Source organism: Ixodes scapularis, unplaced genomic scaffold (genome assembly GCF_016920785.2).
Source record: "Ixodes scapularis isolate PalLabHiFi unplaced genomic scaffold, ASM1692078v2 PGA_scaffold1__304_contigs__length_218370807, whole genome shotgun sequence".
In the NCBI taxonomy this organism is placed as follows: Eukaryota; Metazoa; Arthropoda; class Arachnida; order Ixodida; family Ixodidae; genus Ixodes; species Ixodes scapularis.
Window position 1 is genome coordinate 55,237,477 of NW_024609846.1, and position 19,140 is coordinate 55,256,616.

Genomic DNA, 19,140 nt, shown 5'->3' on the forward strand with positions numbered 1-19,140 from the left:
TTTATGTGCACTTTGTCGAGGATGGCACATTTTTGTTCCAAGTAGGTTTCCTTCGTCTTCCCCGTTGAGGTGCCGACAGTGCTGGGACTCTCCATTGTTGAGGGGCGATGATTTGTCGCATTGGTGCTTGAGCGAAGTTAGACTTCCACGCAAGGGCAACCACACCGACCAGTGACGCCGCCTTCAAACCCGAAGGAAACAAAGAAGCAGGCACGGCACCGAGTCCATGCCCAAACTCGTTTTTCATCTTTAAACGGAGCTTAAGAGAGGGGAAAACAGCTCGATTGGGGTCACGTGGTTTGTGGGCCGCGTTTGCAAAACAAGCTGCAGCATGCAAGGGGTCATAACCCAAAAGCATTCACCTTCTGCAAATGTGCCCGCTTCTGTTTCGATGTACATTTTAAATAATCATGCCTTACCAAAATGCCCAAGCTTTCATCCCGCCTCTCTGCCCAGTTTCCTTGCCACACCGGCCATGCAACAACCAAATGTGGGCGTACTTGCGCCAATCTGCCCAGGAGGCATTTACCATTAAATTGCAATGCTCTCAATGGTCGGAATCGCTCCCTCTTTTAAGTCTGGGCTCTTTCTGTCGTCTCTGCCGGTGCGTTGTCGCTAGGGCTCCGAGCGCCCCTGTTGGCAAGCTAAGACGGCTTCTCTGCGTGCGATGCAGAAAAGCCGCTTCCCAGATGAGGGCGGTGCGGACAGCGATGCAGGCCGCCTTGCAGCATTGTCTGCGGCCCGTTCTGGGTGGCTACTCGGCCGCGGCAGCAAAGTTCAGCGGTCTGAGACTTGGTAAACTTTCCAAATATTATTATTTTTAACTTATCGCAACATTTCTCTTCGCTATATCCGCAGGAACCGCTCAATTTTCTTCGCTAAAAACAGACACAAATGCATTGAGAAAGGCTCGAGGTACACCTCAGCCCTTCTTACGAGTTGTGAATGCGAAAGCATGAATGTCGTCCTTGCGCACATCCTCGTGAAGTGGCCATGCTGCGGTGACATCGGCCATGTTGCGGTGACATCGGCCATGCCACCGCTCTCGAGAGCGGCGGCACGGCTTATTCTTTTCTCGCGCGCTGGCGGTCTGCCCGAGCGCGCCAGCCGATTTCTGGTATCTGCTCGCTGGCGGCACCAGAGTTCCTCTATAGGCTCCCTACGGGAGCCAGAGATGCATGTCTGTTTTTCACGTGCCACCGCGTCGCTATTTGCCAAGATCCGATCACGTGAGAAGTCGGATCAAATGCTGTCCTGGAAAGTAGACGCTGCACACGCCCCAGCTACGTTCTCCTGCTTTTGAGCGTGCCGCGTGCCTCAAACGTGCGTCGCTGCTATTTTCTGAATTCAGTCACGTGAGGAGTAGGATCAACATGCCGTGCAGGAAAGATGGTGTTACGGTGATGGAAAGATGGGTGTTACAGTTCTTAGGAAGCCTGTATAGGCTCCATAGGAAGCCTATACAGGAACTCTAGGTGGCACGGGCGTGCAGCGCCATGGGGTGGCCCTCCTTGAAACTGACGTGCAGCAGCCAATGGGAGCCTCGTTCCTTGAAACTATGGTGTGTGCCAGCCAATGGGACTGAAGACAAAATCCATCAGAATTCGGCTTCACTGTGCTTCATTGGGGGCGGGGAAACCAGGGGCTGGTGGCTAGGCTTTTCACGTGGCTTCAAAGCTGGGAGCCATCAGATCGCGGCTTCACTTGGAGAAACAAGTTTAGGTGCCATTTGGCACGGCTTCAAAACCGATTACTTTGGCTCGCTCCGTGGGACAGTTAATGCTTTCGCATTAAAAAGTGTGAATGGGAATGAGAAATTGTGATCAATTTGCTGTAGCCACTATTTCGTTATAACCAACTTCATTATCACCGGTCTTGATAGTATCGTGCTTCGCACTTGGGGGTAAACCACTTACTTCATGGAGCCCCTGGCTGTGTACAGTTTATTTGTGTACGTGTTTCTTTACAACATTTTTTAATTCATGAAACTAAGTCACTTTAAAAGATAAATCATTTACAGCGAAGGCTTTTCTGTTTTGCAGAACCTTCCGGACCATTTGGAAACAGGTCGCCCAAAACTTGGATTCCTACGGCAACTTCCCCAGGCTCGTTGGTGGTGAGTGTCCCAGGCACATGTTCCCAACCCCGCGGCAGGCTGGTCATATTTTCACTAACCCAGGGTAACCTCTTGAATATCAAGGCTGAACTCTCCACAAGGGAATAACTGGTTCCTTGAATGTAATGGGAAGTAGTTGTTTAATAAATGTGACAAACTGGGAAAGGCAGAATGCAAGACAAATCTTCCTTTGGACATCTGTGTCCACCTGCAGAGAGAGGGGACATGAAGGAGAGTTTCAGAACCTACCTGGAAGTGGGGTTGCCGCAAATTTCTGTTGATCCTCGATGTTTCACTGGTCTAGCGAACCTTTAAACTTTTGGTGAAGTTGGACAAAGTTCAAATTTTGAACTTTGCCTTACTTGTACACACAAATTTCAAACACCTGGGAACATTTTTATATACTATACAGTTGTTCACAAATAGTAAAAGCAGACACTCAAACTTCTCATGATTTTGTTTGTTAACCTGAAGTGATGCCCCCAATGATTAATGCAACCCTTCTCTGTCAGGGGATGTCAGCTCGTTTTTAATTTCTGCACATGTGCACAGTAGACTAACTATACATAAAAAGTCTGAAGAAGGTGAAGCTGGTCCAATTCAAGCGTTGGCAGGTTTGCAACATCCTCACTTCAGACCCGGCTAAACAGCAGTTTCATAGGGCCTCCACTAGGTGCTTGAATTTTCTTTGTTGAGTGTTACACAGATGTATGCAGACTGTACTTGTTTTACTGGGTCAGGGGGATTGCGTCACTCTGCACTTTGCAATCTCCGGCAGACCTATTAGGTGGTTTGCCTGTCTTGGAGGCTACTAAAATACAAGTGAGATTTTGGCTTTTGAGTTAGAGTGATTCCACAAAGCAGGATCTGAAAACTAAGGGGAGATTGTTGCTTGCAGTGTTGGATTTCCTTCAATGCACGTATGTTCACCAGTTTAGTGATTGTTCGGTAGATTGTTCAAGTCGTGGGGTATATAGCAAGCTTTTTATAGAAAGATGTGAAAATCCTGTTCCTGTTTGCAGCAAGGTATTATGATATATGGGCTTTGCCCAATTTTTGGTTGCTTAATGCTTTCCATACCACGAGAAAAAGCAGCGATTTTTGAGGGGTGTCCAAAAAAGTTTGGTTTTCAAGAACTATAGTCAGCCCATGGCTAATTGATACATTACAATGTAGCCATTGAGCTGCTCTTTAGAAGGAAAAAAAAAAAAAAGATTTATACTAATGGCTGAAAATAAGTGGTCATTTTAAATGTAGGACTTGGAATTTATTCAGGAATGAAAACAAGAAGTCTAAACGTCTGTGGCTTTATTAAATCATACCATGATTTCTAAAAATGATGATGATTGGGTTGTGGGGATATTTATACAGCGTGTAGGTGGTCTGCCATTCCATTAAAGTTGCGACGAGTCACACGCTGTAGATGAGCAATTCAGCCAGTGCAGTACAACTGCTAACCTGGGGTCTTTAACGTGCACCACGCAGTAGTGATACACGACCGCACGCCGGTACGATGCTCATCCAGATCGAAACGGGCAGGGGTGGGGCTCGAACCCAGGATCCCTGGGTTCTGCAGTGCGAGCTTTCGCTCCACGCGCGTCGAGCTGGGTGTGCGCTTCAACCCACTCGGCCACCGATCCCCCCTCTAAAAATCCTAAATATACAAAGTGCGCTTCTGTGGCGTCATGCCATACAGACACGCTGTTGCATGCGAAAATGTATGTCGTACTATAGAACACTTCTTTTTCTGTTTCTTTTTTACAGCGGAGCTGTTAAGGGCTAGGTTCCCCAGGATCGTGTCCGTGTATGTCGACTCAAACCTACCTGAACAGCTACCGCCATCTATAAACGACAGCGGCAAGCACACAACCGGTATGGTTTCCGCCGTCGCTCGTAGACGGCGGCAACCTTTCCGGTTATAATAGAAGAATGGATAGTTGAGCACGTTGGTGAGAATTCATCGTAGGAAACAGCGCGAAAAACAGACGACGACGAAGAAGAAGCACACAGTGTATTGAGTACAGCTCCGTTGGTCTTCCTTCTTCACGAGAGTGGAAAGGCTGAATGATTTTTTACAACATTTTGGTTTCTTTTAGCACTATGCTCTTACTTCCCGTCTGCTGTTGTTTTTATAGCTCGTGACACACAGAAAATATGTTTCCTGTCTCAGGACGGCCCAGAAAGCTAGAATGACGCTCTCCAACAAGTTCCTGTCGATATTCCGCACCTCAGGGATGAAGTGACGTCGTAGGTGCTCAGATAAAATGATCCAAAATCATCTCACTCTTCAGTGCTGCAGTCATCCAAAAGAGATGAGCAGTAAAAGCACTTAAATCATAGGATTGAGGCTATCTTTTTAGCAGTACCCATCTCTGCGGGACATCACGTTTGACAGGTGCCACCCTCCCGCAGAGATTTATTTCTGATGGCTCACCCAGGGATTGGGAGAAAGCACAAAGCGAAATCGAAACTGAAGCTGTAGTTCTTCAGCCATCCACAAGATGGAGCAGCGTGTTCCTGTGCACTGCCAGATTCAAATCTTGGCAGCACATGGAATCCATTGACCACCTGTGATAGGTGGACAGTGAGCGTGGTACGGAAAGAGTTAGCTGGCACACGTAATGTAATAATGTAATAATCAGCCCTAACCTTCAGTAGTTAAATGTGAGCAGCCCCGATTTTAGGCTTATTACATTACATACTGCGGATTGTATTTCTTATGAACGTGTTGGTAAAGTATACTAGATAACAGAAAGAATAAAACATAGAGAGGACTAAACACAGATGAGCACATTCTTTCAAAATGTATCTGTTCGAGTTTCGCCCTCTCTACATTTTATTTCTATTTGTTATCGAGTATACTGCAGGTGTTCTCGACTTTTGGACTTCGGGGAAGACCCATTACAAGTTGAGCGAGAGCCAAAGAATCGCTTGTTACTCGACAGTGCTTGGATGAAGCTATTTATAAGCTCTCAAGCTTTGTTAACAACAATGTACGCTAAGGCAACATTGGTGAAAGTGTTCAATGCTTGACTAAGCTATGGTTACGTAAGAGTGCCAAAATAAATTTGTCGAAGGCATCTGTCAGTGTGCTGTGGAGCTAATGTAAGGTGTTCTTGTGCTGTGTGTCTCTGCAGAGTGCGGAGGCAAGAACTTCCATTTCGTGCATCCTTCGGCCGACCTTCCTACGGTTGTGGCCCAGACGATTCGCTCCGGCTTCGAATACAGCGGCCAGAAGTGCTCCGCAGCCGAGCGTGTCTACGTGCCGGACAACCTCTGGCCCAAGGTGAGGGGGGCCTGTCTTGATCGTTAAAGGGATTGTCCAGTGATATCCGAAAGTTACTAAGCTTTTGCGCTGGTCATGTGGTGAGGGCCTAAATATAGTCAGATGTGATATTTATTTCATTAAAAGTCTCCCCAATATTCGTTGAATCAATTACGAGCATTAACACGAAACTTCACGCCAAATTTCGTGAGTATGCACGGCTGGTCGTGTCGCAACGTCGGATCAGGCACGATGACGTCAGAGTTGCGGGCGTTTACTTATTCCCAGTTTTGATCAACGTGGTCGATGGTGCATACAAAGATCGTTGTTCAAGAACTGAGCTTCCCTCAATACTGTAAATAGTGTCTCTTAGAACAAAGTTAATTTACAGGTACAGCAGTCAAGAGGAGCTCTCGTGGCTCTCTGCACGACGTTACATTAGAGTTTCTGCTGTTGCCAAAAAAAACATGCTGCGTGTTTTGCGGGTGCAATCTGAACAGTTGGGCTCTGTTTAAAATTGAATTTGCTTGTGCGGCGGAGGGTTGAAAATTTGGATATTGTGCGGATGATATTCCTAAAAGCAGTGAAAATATAATATAATTGTTTTCTGAAAGACTAAATTTTACTGGGCAATCCCTTCAAGTCGTGTCCTCCACAAAATTGAGCGTCACTTTGGGAAATGCAGTAAAAACTTTCAGCCTTTCCACTCTGGTGACGAAGGAAGACAACCGAAGCTGTACCTTGGTGGAAATGAAGTAATGGCCAGCCGCAAGTCGGCAAGCCAGAGTGGAAAGGCTGGAAAGGTTGCCGCCATCGCTCATAGATGGCGGTAGCTGTCTGGAGTGTTGTTTCGACATTTATTTGCTGGCGGACACGATCCTGGAGAAACTAGCCCTTAACAGCTCCGCTGTAATATAATAAAGAGGAACCGTAAAGTGACTTTTTAATTTTGGCTCACTCCCGCTTAGCTGGACTTGCCGGAGGTTCAACAAGGAGGGGCCGCAAACCTTGGAAGTAACGAGCCAGGAAAAAAAAACTGTTGCAGGTGATTTTGACTCTAGATGAAGGAGACACGGTGTCATCTTTACTAGGGAATAGCACGCAGTTCGTTTCCCTGCCACCAGATACAGTTTTACAGTTGTTTCAACCCTGAGACTACACTGTGGCTGGTTCATGTCAAAAACATGTTAATGTCAACCTTCCATCGTTTTCTGTGTTCTCTCTTTAAAATTATTTTGAGGGATTCAGAGTCGGGAATTGGAGCAAGAATATATCGGGACTTGAGTGCAACGGCGCGTTGTGGGGAAGTATTGTACCGACGTGGCTAAATGGGTGTGTCCGCCCCCTTGTTTCAGTTGCGGGAGCAGTTGCTCGAGGCCCACAAGTCGCTCAAGGTGGGCTCTCCGCTCGAATTTGACACCTTCACGTCCGCCGTCATCGATCGCAATGCCTTTGACAAGATCTCGAGCTACCTGAACCACGCCAAAAGTGCGTCCACGCTCAAGGTTCTGGCAGGAGGTGACTGCGATGACCGGTAGGTGACATTTTTCTCTAACTCGATAAGTACTGCCAATCTTGGTGCATAATTACAAAACTTGGCTTCAAAGTATGCAGCCAGCTTCCACAATAAGAAAGACAAAGCTAATAACGGTCAGTGAAAGTAAAAGGAAGTGGAGAAATAAGACTAGGCCTTCTTTTATACTTGCTTTTCTAGTCACATGTGACCAACCAAGATCTTTGATATGACCGGGGTTAAACTCTATGGCATGTTCATGCAGGGTGTCGAGAATGAAATCCAATGGGCTGAGAAATGTTGGGTGTCAATTTGTGTCTGCTGATCTGGGAAATACTTGTGGTAGTAGTATACTTGTTGACGTTTCACGATGAGTTCTGAGGGCTTGTACTTTATTTATTTTTTAGGAATGTCTCGTAGCTTTATTTATATTGTTGATATCCCCTTTCAAATCGTCTGCAGTAGCTGCTTCCCTCTTCTTGCTTTTGTTTTCAAAGATTTGTTTGCATTGCTGGCTAAGCTTGGGCGGTTGTTTGCTTTGCCCCCGTGTGCCGATCGTCGATGCCCTCCCGCTTGCAGGACGGGCTTCTTTGTGCAGCCGACGATCCTGGAGACGTCAGATCCCCTGGATCGCATCATGAAGGAGGAGATCTTTGGCCCCGTGTTCACGGTGTTCGTCTACCCAGAGCGGGAGGTCCAGGGCTGCCTGGCCCTGGCCAGGGACACCGCCCCCTTCGGTCTCACAGCCTCCATCTTTGGCAGAGACGAGTGAGTCGGCAAGCTCTCTCTGGCCTCTTTTACTGGCTAATTCCGGTTCGGTCGTCGCTCACTTCTCCATCGGTCTCGAGGGCTCTGGCCACTAAGCGATTTGTTATTATTTCAAAATACATTTTAATGGAAGCGAAGTTATGATTTGTATAGCCGCACAGTGCCAGCGGAAGTGACATCATCAGTGAGATTTAGCGGGACGTCACTAGGGGTCACTTGGTCAATTGGCCACTTAACAAGCGTGAGGCCATGCCACCTCACATGATGTTGGATCATGCGATGTCACAAGACTCGCTGTGCGAAGTCTTGATATCACGGTGTCTGTCCAATTAGATTCTTGTAACGTTGGGTGCCAAGTTGTGGCGTAACATCGAGCCACGTGATGACAGGTCCCACAATATCACTTAACATCACAACTCGACACCGTGACATCCAGGGTGGGAGATAGGTGGAGAAACAACCACTGAAATCTTCTGCAGCGACACAACCAGATAGTGTCCTCGCTGCTTTAGCTTGGAAGGTACCTCCGCGTCATGGTAGATGGCGCGGCGGCATACGGAAGGCGATGGGCTCGGGTTTGTATGGAACTCTGTGAGGGAACGCACCGTGTCAGTGATATTCTTTAACTTGAAGTAGACTTAGAATCGAAAGAATAAAATGTGGAAGACAAGCACAGTATGGTGGTTGTCCTGTTCTTTTCCTCCACGTTTTATCCTTTCGATTTTAAGTATTCATTTTCACCTCGCTCGCTTTTACTTGTTGAAGTAGAATTTACTATATCTTGGGAATGTGAAATCACCACACGATTTTTCATTGACATGTTTCTTAACTTTGCTGTATTTTCCAAACCCCGTGAGCAATTGATTGCGTGAAGTCGTCTGAGAAACGTCTGATGCGGTCTTTGCCTTTCGTTGTGTTTGTTTGCTCCCAAACTTGCTTAGAGCAGATGAATGTGGCGGTAGCGAACGAAGTTGGCATTTCTTGTTGTTTTTTGGCGCCTAGGGACAGCCAAGATTCTCGAGGTACGGGTCGCTACCGTTGTGTTCCAAACTGTCGGTCGGGTTACGACCCGAAGAAAGGAAACGTGGCGATATCAAACATGGGTGACATTGAGTTGGGGTGACTCTGTCGTGCTGGACATAGTGTGATCGCAATGTAGTGCAATAGGGTACCGCTGGCTTCGAATCACGTCGAGCTAAAATTTACCTCGCTTGCACGTATGTGGCGGAAACTTATAAAGCTAGGCCACCAAACACACCTGCAGGCGGAATGGAAGCGACGCCGTCAAGGCATTTACGACACGCCTTCGCTGACTTCTCGGCTTGCCTTCATTTCGTCGTGCTGCACGACGAAATGAATCCCTTGATTATTTTAACTTGTAATGTAGAACTACAGGCAAAACGGAACCTGTATGTTAAATGTATTATTAGTTTGCTCGATCAAACGTGCGCGGTTCACGCGCAGTTTACTAAATAAATTGCCACTGTGTCGCGTTGCCCGCGATAATAATATGGATACTTCGTTTTTCGTTTCACCTTTGCGTGGCACCATCTATGTGGAGTGCCACAAACCTTCCTTAACCGGCGACACAATGGGGTCGACCAATCGGGTCTCATTTCCCCGTCCAGCTGTCCTACACGCTGGTGACATCACACGGTCATACCGCCTATATTTGTGTACATATTGCTAGCGCATTGTGCATATGGGACGTTTTGGTAGCACATCGAAGTCAAAGGAACTGACCAATTATTTTCTGTTGAGGCATGTTTACAGTGAAAATCAAAGATTGAGGTAAAACAGATTCTCAAGCCTAGTTATCCTGCCGTCTTCCCCTAACTCTAAACTAAACTAAGATGTTTTTTTTTGCTTGGGTTTAATGTTCTCTCACACGGGCAATTAGGCCTGATGTGGATGGCTTAAACAGAATATTGATCCTCGTCTTAGGGGCTTCCTCAAGTCTGCGAGTGAATCTCTCAAGATGACCGGCGGAAACTTCTACATCAACGACAAGTCAACAGGGGCCATCGTTGGACAGCAGCCTTTTGGGGGCTCACGCATTTCAGGTCTGTTTCGCATTTTTCTGCATTGCTTGCTTCTAGCTGAATGCAAGGACGGTAAGGGTTACCAAGGGACTTTTTACTGCGTCGGCTGTTAGTGGGACGTCCCCCCGTTTCACGAAGACATGAGCGTAAACATAAATACTTAAAAAAAAGCACTTGAGAATGTGCGACTTTGTCTCATGACTGGGCTGTGATGTCACGCAGCCAAATAACGTAATCCAGCTGCGTGCAAAAAAAAAAAATTGTGTGCGTGCTTTCGAGTTGAGGTGGATCCTTTTCATGGCTTTCGGCGGAATTCACTTTGCTGTGGCGCATCTTACCTAGCCGTTTTGCAAGGCGTTAGCGACATCCACCAGGTGCTCTTTGCTAATCGTTTAATTCGTTTTAAAATTCCTTTTCGAGACTTTTATAACAAGATGTTGGTATGCTCGATGTGATACTGCTTTTTTGAACACATATAGACCAAAAAATGAGCGCCGAAATTTCGTTATAGTATTTCTTTAAAATCATTTATTCATCAGCGAAACATCGCCGCTAAATCAATGCAACATCATTCTACTATCAGATCACCGTATGGTGCAAGATCGGCGCATTGTCAATCTATCGTCATTGTCTTATCGTTGAATAAGCGGCATAGCTGTCGCATCACATCGTGTGATCGTCGCTCAACAAATTTTTATGCCTCTCATTCTTTGATTTTTATTGAAGAATTTGATTAATATTTGCATGTCTTAGAGTTCTTTTAACCCTTAATTATAAAAGAAAGACTTTCACCCTTTCCACTCTGGTGAAGAAGGAAGATCAGCGAAGCTGTACTAAGGTGGGAATATGAGAATAAAGTAATGGCAAGTCGGCAGGCCAGAGTTGAAAGGCTGGAAAGGTTGCCGCCATCTTTGAGCGACGGCGGCAACCAGACGACCGGCAAGCCGGTCGTCTGTTTGCCGTCGTCGATTGTAGATGGCAGTAGCTGTCCAAAGTGTTGTGTCGACATTTCTTTGCTGGGGGACACGATCCTGGGGAAAGCAACTCTTAACAGCTCCCTCCGCTGTAAAAATAAAAACATAAAAACTGTGACTGTGAGAATCTCATCCTAGATGGTTGTAGATCTGCCAAGTGGACTGCCATTGGGCTTTCAATTTAAGAAAAGACAGAGTTTGAGTTTTTGAGAATCTGAGGATATAGTTTCAGTTACTGTATACTGTAAACAAGTGATTCTCAACCATTGATGTTTCGCGGACCCCTTGTGGATTGACGGAGATGATGGGGAACCCTGTTCGTGGTGAGGGGAAGGAAAATGTATAGGTTAATTGTGATAGATATTTATTAAGGGGGAACACTGGTCTTGGAGCTTTTTTTCTTATTCTGTGACCAAACCCATTGAAACTGCATAAGCTTGTTCAGCTTTTTGTGCTGATTTTATATATCTGGTTGTTTTCTCAGTCAGGAGAATTGTCCTCAAGGTAATTAAAACTTGCCTGCCTTTGTTTGGAGGAACGATAGGAAAAAAACTACTCAACAAAATATCCTTTTTAACACATGGCTAGATACTAGAAAGTGTAGAGCATACAATGTTGGAAGTACTTTTAAGATAAACACACTATTAATGATTTTAACACATATCGAAGTTCAGAGCTCAATGCATGGCTAACAAATAATAAAACAAAAGATCAAATAAAAAATTTTCTAGACTTTTATTAGAAAATCTGCTCTCAACATTGTATGCTTCACACATTTAGCTACACATTTCAGGAAAGGTTATATTTCTATCTGCTCTGGTTGCTGAGACATCTCTCCTGCAAACTTTTCACGAGTCCGAAAATTGTGTCTTGTGAAAGCAATGTTTTAGAGTCAACTTCAACTCACATTCAGCCCGCATAGACATTATTAGTTGATTTATAGCCCACATATTCATCCACGAAATTAGAAGCCTGATGAATTCAGAACAACAACAGCCATCACCATTTTCAAAAGAATACAGTTTTAGGACGTTTTTGGCTCCAAAGACCCATGTCCCCCCTTAAATGGATATAACTAAGGGCTAGTGTGAAGTAGACTTGTCTTATTAACATATACACAAGAAATCTAACCTGAAGATTGGAACAGTTCTTCTCAATATGAAAAAAATGAATCTTTTATTGCAGGGCTTGACTCATGAGGCGGGGCTTTGTGGACCCTTATTTTGAGAACCTTTGCTGTAGACAGCTTAATTTTTGCAAGGACCTAATTTTCGCGAAGTTCACAACTACAATAATATTGCAAAAAATACATCCCTTAAATATGTCTTCCTCTGCCAGCAAATATATAGCATACCATCCTTATTTGCGAAATATCCTTGAAAGTAACGCCTTGTCAAATTTGTGGAATATTGAGCCCGCGAAAATAACATAAAGTACTGGGGAAGTGCCCACCCCACTTCCACTGAAAACTGGGTTAATCTATAGTCCATTGCAACTCAAGAAGGTAGGAGAAGTGAAAGGAAGGCCAAGGAGGAGGAAGCAGATGGAATGCTGGAAAGCAGGGGGCACTTAATGTACAATTTGCAGAATTCCCAAGTTCGTGAAATGTTATTAGTGGACGCTTAAACGAAGTCAGCTCTTCTGCGGTATTTTACGGTAGTCTTTTACAGTATATGCTCATGCACGCAATGGCTGCAAGCTTTTTTTCTATTTTTCTTTTTCTTTCAAGATTTGAGGAAATCAATTAGGGATCCAACCATAGCAAGAAAAAAACTTCACATTTTTTGGCGGATGCCTAAAAATTTATTTACTTGTTTTTAATAATTGGTAGTCATGTGCAAATACAGTCAAACCCCGCTTCAATGAACGCCGCTTTAATGAAATTTCCGGTTCAACGAATATTTTCCGGTTGCCCGTCAACGGTCCGTAGGAGTCGATGCACAAAAATTCTCACTACAGCGAACACTGTTTCTTGTGCCGTTCCACTTGAATGATATTTTACAGAGCAATTCGAAGTTCGAAAGTTTAATTTTCCGTGTGGAAAACAAACTTTCCAGCACTTTGGTGCGTTTTGGCACATAAAATACATCTACTGTAAAGTTTAAGTCATGTGTTTAACCACCAGAAACTGCCACTTATAACCTTACCTGAGCGCAACGCTGACCGGGCGTGCGGACCGCTATTACTCAGTGGCGACGGCGACGAGGCTGGCCTTCCTTTTCTGTTGCACCGCTTGCACCCATGTTGGTTGTACCCTAGCTCTTGGCTTGATAATCCTCTGCTGCAGACTATCCAAAGCCGAAGCTCAGTCGTCTTCTTTGTTTTGTCAGTTGTCCTTTTGTGAGCACAGTACACGGGCCCTTCAGACATGGTACCGCCAAGCAAAACGCGGAAGGTTTTATCTTTAGAAGATAAAGCTCGCATCCTGGTCGAAGTCGCAAGTGGACAGAAGAAAGCTGTCATCGCAAAAAAGTTCAGAATTCCTTCGATTTCTTTTTTTGGCATTGAACAGGTGCGTTCACTCCGACAATGTGATCTAGTCACGCGATAACTTTCATCGTAAAAGCGGCCATTGCAGAAAAAAAAGAGACGCGATTTGAGCAGTCACTACCCGACCCAACTTTTTGCGATGTGATCTAGTCAGGGAGCGGCTGAGCCAATCAGCGGCGCTCGGACAGAGAGTTTTCGAGAAGCTATTCACCAACGAAGGTGTTGGACTCGCTCATAGCGCACGCCAGTGTGACCATCTAATTTTTTTGCGATGCGATGTAGTTGCATCGCACGACTGCTTTACATTGCTGGTGTGTGAACTTAGTGGCAAGTCAGCATTGGCAGAGACAGACATTTATTTATTCAAGTTCCCTTAAAGGCCCTCGTTGAGGGCATTACATAAGGGGGGGTACATAACACGAGAGTATAAAACAATAACAACGACATATTGTGCTTCCACTTGAGTTTCAGTACTCTACCAGTTCAGGTATGCCAGTTTTTTGTGAATTTCACAATACAACAAAATTTTTGCTACAACATATTTTTTCTGGTGCACCGTTAATTTCGTTGTAGCGGGGTTTGACTGTAGTGGGTTTTTAGTTCGAAGCTCATTCTAAGCAAATCATGGCGTTGGCCGAATATGTTTGAATCGGATATCAAATAGTTCTTCCGAGCCTTTCACTACTGTTGCACCATGCTTGAACGAAAACGCAGCTGGGCTTGTGAAGCTTGTTCCCGAACTTCCATCAGTCCATTTCTAAGATAATTTTGATATAGCTATATTTAGAAAGTGTGGCATCAAAAAGTTAAATGCCTACATAGGCACATCAAGGGAACAACAGGTTTGACATAAAATTAAACCTATAAAGATGCCTAGCTCTACTTGATCAAGAGGATTTATAAATCTTGGGATATGCAAGTATCCTTTCTTCAATTTCGAATTAAAGAAAAATAATCTCAAATGATGAACGCAGGTTGTCAGGGCATCTCTTCCTAAAATACTGTATACTCTTGCATAATCGCCACAGTTTAATTTCAAAAAATTTATTTCAGTGCAGGTATCAACATTCACAAAGTTTTGGCCTCTTTTGAAATACACTAGGTGTGCACGTGCACCATCCCGCTTTAAAAGGGTGCTTTTCTCCTACGCACGCGACTGCAATATCTGCACTTTTTGAAATGTCTATTTCGGCGGGTTAGCCCCGTTGTGCGCGCTTCTTACCGAGCACCGGCGCACTGCGGAGAAGCAACATCCGCGGAAGCGAGCTTGGCGAGTGTTGCTTCTCTGCAGTGCTCCTGTGCTCGGTAAGAAGCGCGCTCAACGGGGCTAACCCGCCGCAATCAACACTTCGAAAAATAGTAATATCACAGTTTATCTCGGAGTGAATATCGAATAGCGTGTTACTCGAAACTGTACAGTCAAGCCTGCTTATATCGAACGGCGCGACGATATTAAAATAGTTGAATGTAGCAAAAATTCAACATACAAAATGTAGCAAAAGAATTGCATGTAAGTGCAATGCAGCTGACACATTCTCCAGCAAACTCGCAGGCAGCTCTTACCAGCCTGCACTTCACCATTAATCGAGACACTTTCTCGAAAACGTAGTAATTTATTGGGGCAAGAAGAACTGTGTAAGCGTAGCCCATTTCTTTGAACTCGTTGCACCCCCGGTAACGGCCCACTTCATGGTATCTGAACAGTCAATGAGTGCGAGTGTGTTGCCCTCAATGGTACTACAGTGGTGGCATAGCAGGGCTACGGCAGCGACGGCTCCTGTGGGACTGGGCTCATGGCATGCAACTGGCCGCTCTCAAACGACCTCAGCTTCCATCTCGATGTTAGTCAGCTCCACCCTGGTTCCCTTCAGCGCTTCTGGCACTAACAATATGGGCGTGCGGTGCTGGTCAAGCATTCTAGACTTGCAAGCTCTTGCTGCACCACCGCTGTGCGCCGGTGTATTGAGGAGAAGTCTGCTGCATGTCTCCGGAGTGCACACTATCCACTGTGGAAGGGTTTGACATATCCATTACGAGCTCGATCACGTTCGATATAAAAAATTTGGAATGCGTGGAATTTTTATCAGAGTTCTACGAGGGTTCGATAGAGGCAGTAATTCTATATGCCCGTGTTCGATGTGATCGGGTTCGACTGTATCGGGAAATTTGAATAATTTGCGCAACACTATTAATTTCAACTATCTGTGCAGGATAAAAAGAAGACAGCATTTATTGCTGCCGTTAACACTAAGACATTGCGACTCTACCACGTTATCTTGCTTGGAACTCGTTAGGCGTACATTATAAGAAACATTTATAACACATCTTTTTTTATCTTTGAGCCGGGCTGAGTGAGAGCATGCGGGAAAATAAGCATGAAGATATGTGTACTGGAAAGCACAGGATGCAGGTGCTGAGGTATACCTTCATCTTCGCTTTATCCGAATTTTTAGATACTTCCGCAAAAATGGAAAAAAAATCTCGGGATACAGACACTCCTTTCTCTCTTTCTATGGTAGTTCATTTTCTTGTATTAGGTCTCAAGTAATGAAAAAGTAGTGTGTAAAATGCTAAACACCAAAAAAAAAATTTGCACTGCAGTAATGATACCCCCCTGGTGACCACTTTACTTGTATTGTCCTAACGTACCATATATTCAAATAAATAAGCTACTTTTCTTTTTTTTTGTACATATTGAGGGTAACAGTTCGCTTTAGGAGTACCGTAATATCTCGAGAGATGCCCCACCCCCGAAAGCCTGCCCACCTCCAGTATTTGCAGGGCCCTGGCCAATGATGACCTCGACAAAAACAGTGTTACTTAACATCGGCGGGAGATGAGCGAACATTGCTGACTGGGAAGAACAGTCGTCTTTGGCTCATTGGAGCCCCTTCCTGCGATCGAAAGTTTCGAGAGTCACAAAATCTAGAAGAAGCTTTTTTTTTTTTTTTTGTATGACACATTGAAAGTTAGCCCACATTTTATTTTCATCCGATTTCGCTATAGATTTTAGGTGGGCCATTTCTCGGTATATTACGGTAATCCGATTTTTTTTAAGCTGATTGAAGCTGTTTTCCAATAAAGCTGTTGACCAGAAACATTTTTTTTTCTCGCAACCCACAGGTACAAACGACAAGGCGGGCGGCCCGCACTACCTCCTCCGCTTCAGCTCTGCCCAGACCATCAAGGAGACCAAGATACCCCTCACGGACATCGCTTACCCCTACATGGCGTCGTAGTGCCGTCATCCGCCTGGTTCCTTTGTGTCACATCCACGGGACATTTGCGCGAGGCTCGACGCCGCCCGTGCACCAGACAGTGAAAGACTGGCTTCGCTCACTCTGTGTGACACGGGATGAAAGAAACCGTGCCTTTTCCAGCGATAGCAGCGCGGAAGATGGAACCTGTTGCCTTTCGAATGTCTTCCAATGTTGTGGAAGTTCGACTTTAATTTGTCTTTACCGTCATGTGTGTTGGGGGAGTGTATGCCGAAGAAGGTAGCTCGTTGCAAGACCTGCGAGATGTCCAAAAATATTTCTAGTAATGTGGATTGAATGGCAGCCATGGTACCGGGCACTTCACACAAAGGAAGGAGATGCGAAGTTAATATTTTAATGTGTAGCCTTTTTTTTAACGTGCATCACATTGTAGGCAAGAAGGGAAATAGTGTAGGGGAATGTCTTGAGAAACGACAGCCTAAACGCTTGAATGGGGAAATCGAAGAAACGGACGAGACAGTCTTCGTGCAGCTGTGTTTAGACATCGGTGAATGGCAATAAGTGCGCATTCAAACAAGAAGGAATGGAAAAAGGAAGATGCTGCCTTTGCAATGACTTGACCAAATGTTTTAAGGCAGGCTAAACCCCTCTAAGGTACAATGTACTGCTGCAAAAGGATATGAGCAACCAAAGATCCAGCAGGACCACCTTCCCGAGGTTAAAAGAGCTGACTAACTGAGAGAACTCCCATCCTTTTTTTTTCCCTCTTTTTTTTTTTTAATTTGCAAAGACACCAATGCACACGAAAACTAGAGTATTTTCTACTTTTCTACGCAATAATCTTCGGGAGGAGTTTCAGTGCAGTAATTGAATAGTATGGGGTTTCAAAAGAAGTTATGTGTACGGGGATTCTTCCACAAGTTTTGCCGGTACATTCAGTGTGCAATGTTTTACTGACTTTTACTTTGTATGCCTTATAGCAAGTGATGGCTTTTTTGTGATGCCCGCATTACCCTGCTTGGTTTCTTCACGTGTTGGTAATCTTTATATGAGAGTCGCATTCATGTAGATTTCTGTGAAAACACATTTAATGTCAATTTTTGAGTGTGCAAAGCTTGGAACTCATTTTCTTTTTAATTTCTTTCTATAAGCACTGCTAATGCTTCTGCCCAAAGTTGGCATTGCCTTCGATTTTTGTATGAAAACTCCTGAAAATACAGTATGTAAAGAGGTGACTTGGGGTTTACAGAGCACTGTGCTATTATCAGCTGCAGTAATTTAATGTTTGCTGTCTTTCACCACGATTCATTCCAGAAAGCAGACGGACACCTTTCCTTCTTTTGGCTCTGATCAGAAACAGCAGCAAAGGCTGCTGCTTCTGATCATGTACCATAAATTAATAAAACCAAACGTCTTTTGACCACTGCTCGCAGCTTGTATAAATCAAAATCAGTCTTTATAAATAAAATACACACCACACAAAAACAACGGAAAAGCAGACGGGACGATCACTGGCACACAACTAACATTTAATGAAATTAACCCATAAAAAGAAAACAGCCACACAGAGGCATATCTATAAAGGCTATATCCCTTTTTGATGCACAGATGTCTGACTGGCATATTTTAAATGTGTGAGCCTGAGATCGAGCCTGAGATCGTTCAGCACGGAGCAAGCTGTTGACGATAGTATGGTTGCTCCGCGTGCAACGGCGACTGCTCTTGGAGTGGGAAGTTTCCTTAGTGTGCGCTTGGCGACAGCGAAGCGACCTACGCAAACCACTAATGCTAGAAACAAAAGCAGCGCAGCTGCAAGGGACGCACTGCAAAATGAGAGCGCCGTCCGTGCCCAGCAGCACATGACATTCGGTGCAGTGACTTGTGCGGCAGACACGAGCAAAGGCTTTTGAAATGCTATGCCTTTAGAACGGCTTTTGGAAATGCCAAAGACAGCCAATTCTTTTCTACCCCCTCTTTTTTCAGTGAATACGCTATTAACGAGGAGAGAATAGAAAAATCTGTCAGTCAGGCATCTAGAGCTCTTGGCTGCAGATCTGTCCATGCCCTGCCAGCATGTCTCTATCTGACGAACGTCCGCTGCAAAGACCTTACCTTTCTTCTCATTCGCTAGTCTGCTATGTTGCGTCATGTAACTCTTCTTGACTTTTTTTTTTTTTTTTTTTTGGACTCGCGCTTTTTGTGCAACATCTTGGCGCAGCTCAGACAGTCAATTTCGCGTGGTTGGAAGATCCTCAAACATCGTCTCACCCGCGGAGGACTTGGAGCCGGTAATAGCGACCTGTAAAGATTACAGAGATATGCGCAGCGTTGTCAAAAATATTGAGGAGATGCGACAAATTAAGTAGAGTTAAGGCACCCGGTTTGCGCCTGATGTTTTAAAACATGGAATGCCTTCGACCTATACTCTAAGTGGAAATATTGATGTGAGCGACAGGTGGTGGCTTTAGCTTAGCAAACACTGGAGAGGAGGTCGCCTCCTTTCCAGCATTTGCTCTGCTAAGGGGGGAAGGGGTATGTCAATTCTGTTCCCCTGCTAAATCTAGCGGGAAAATTCAAGTCATGGTCTAAACACCAATTCAGTTTCCTTGGTAACTTTAGCGGACGCATGGCCCGCACCACAGCTCCCTTCTGGACTTCGTCCAGGAAGCGGGAATGAATTAACCTATGCCGCATGGCCAACTGAATTAATTAAAAAAAGTTTGCCCGCTAGATTTAGCGTGGGGATATGCGTCA

At 44.9% G+C, this 19,140-nt stretch overlaps 1 protein-coding gene across 1 annotated transcript in view; it reads left to right on the forward strand.

The window, feature by feature from the left end:
* Positions 1 to 17,812, forward strand: part of LOC8023108 (delta-1-pyrroline-5-carboxylate dehydrogenase, mitochondrial) — a 38,920-nt gene extending 21,108 nt beyond the window's left edge. Inside the window, exons 9-14 of the mRNA XM_002399224.5 lie at positions 2,043 to 2,116; positions 5,254 to 5,402; positions 6,737 to 6,915; positions 7,474 to 7,662; positions 9,607 to 9,725; positions 16,292 to 17,812. Coding sequence (XP_002399265.3) covers positions 2,043 to 2,116; positions 5,254 to 5,402; positions 6,737 to 6,915; positions 7,474 to 7,662; positions 9,607 to 9,725; positions 16,292 to 16,407 — 826 coding nt within the window. The 3' untranslated portion in view covers positions 16,408 to 17,812. The remainder of the gene's footprint in view (positions 1 to 2,042; positions 2,117 to 5,253; positions 5,403 to 6,736; positions 6,916 to 7,473; positions 7,663 to 9,606; positions 9,726 to 16,291) is intronic.
* The last annotated feature ends 1,328 nt before the right edge of the window (positions 17,813 to 19,140 follow it).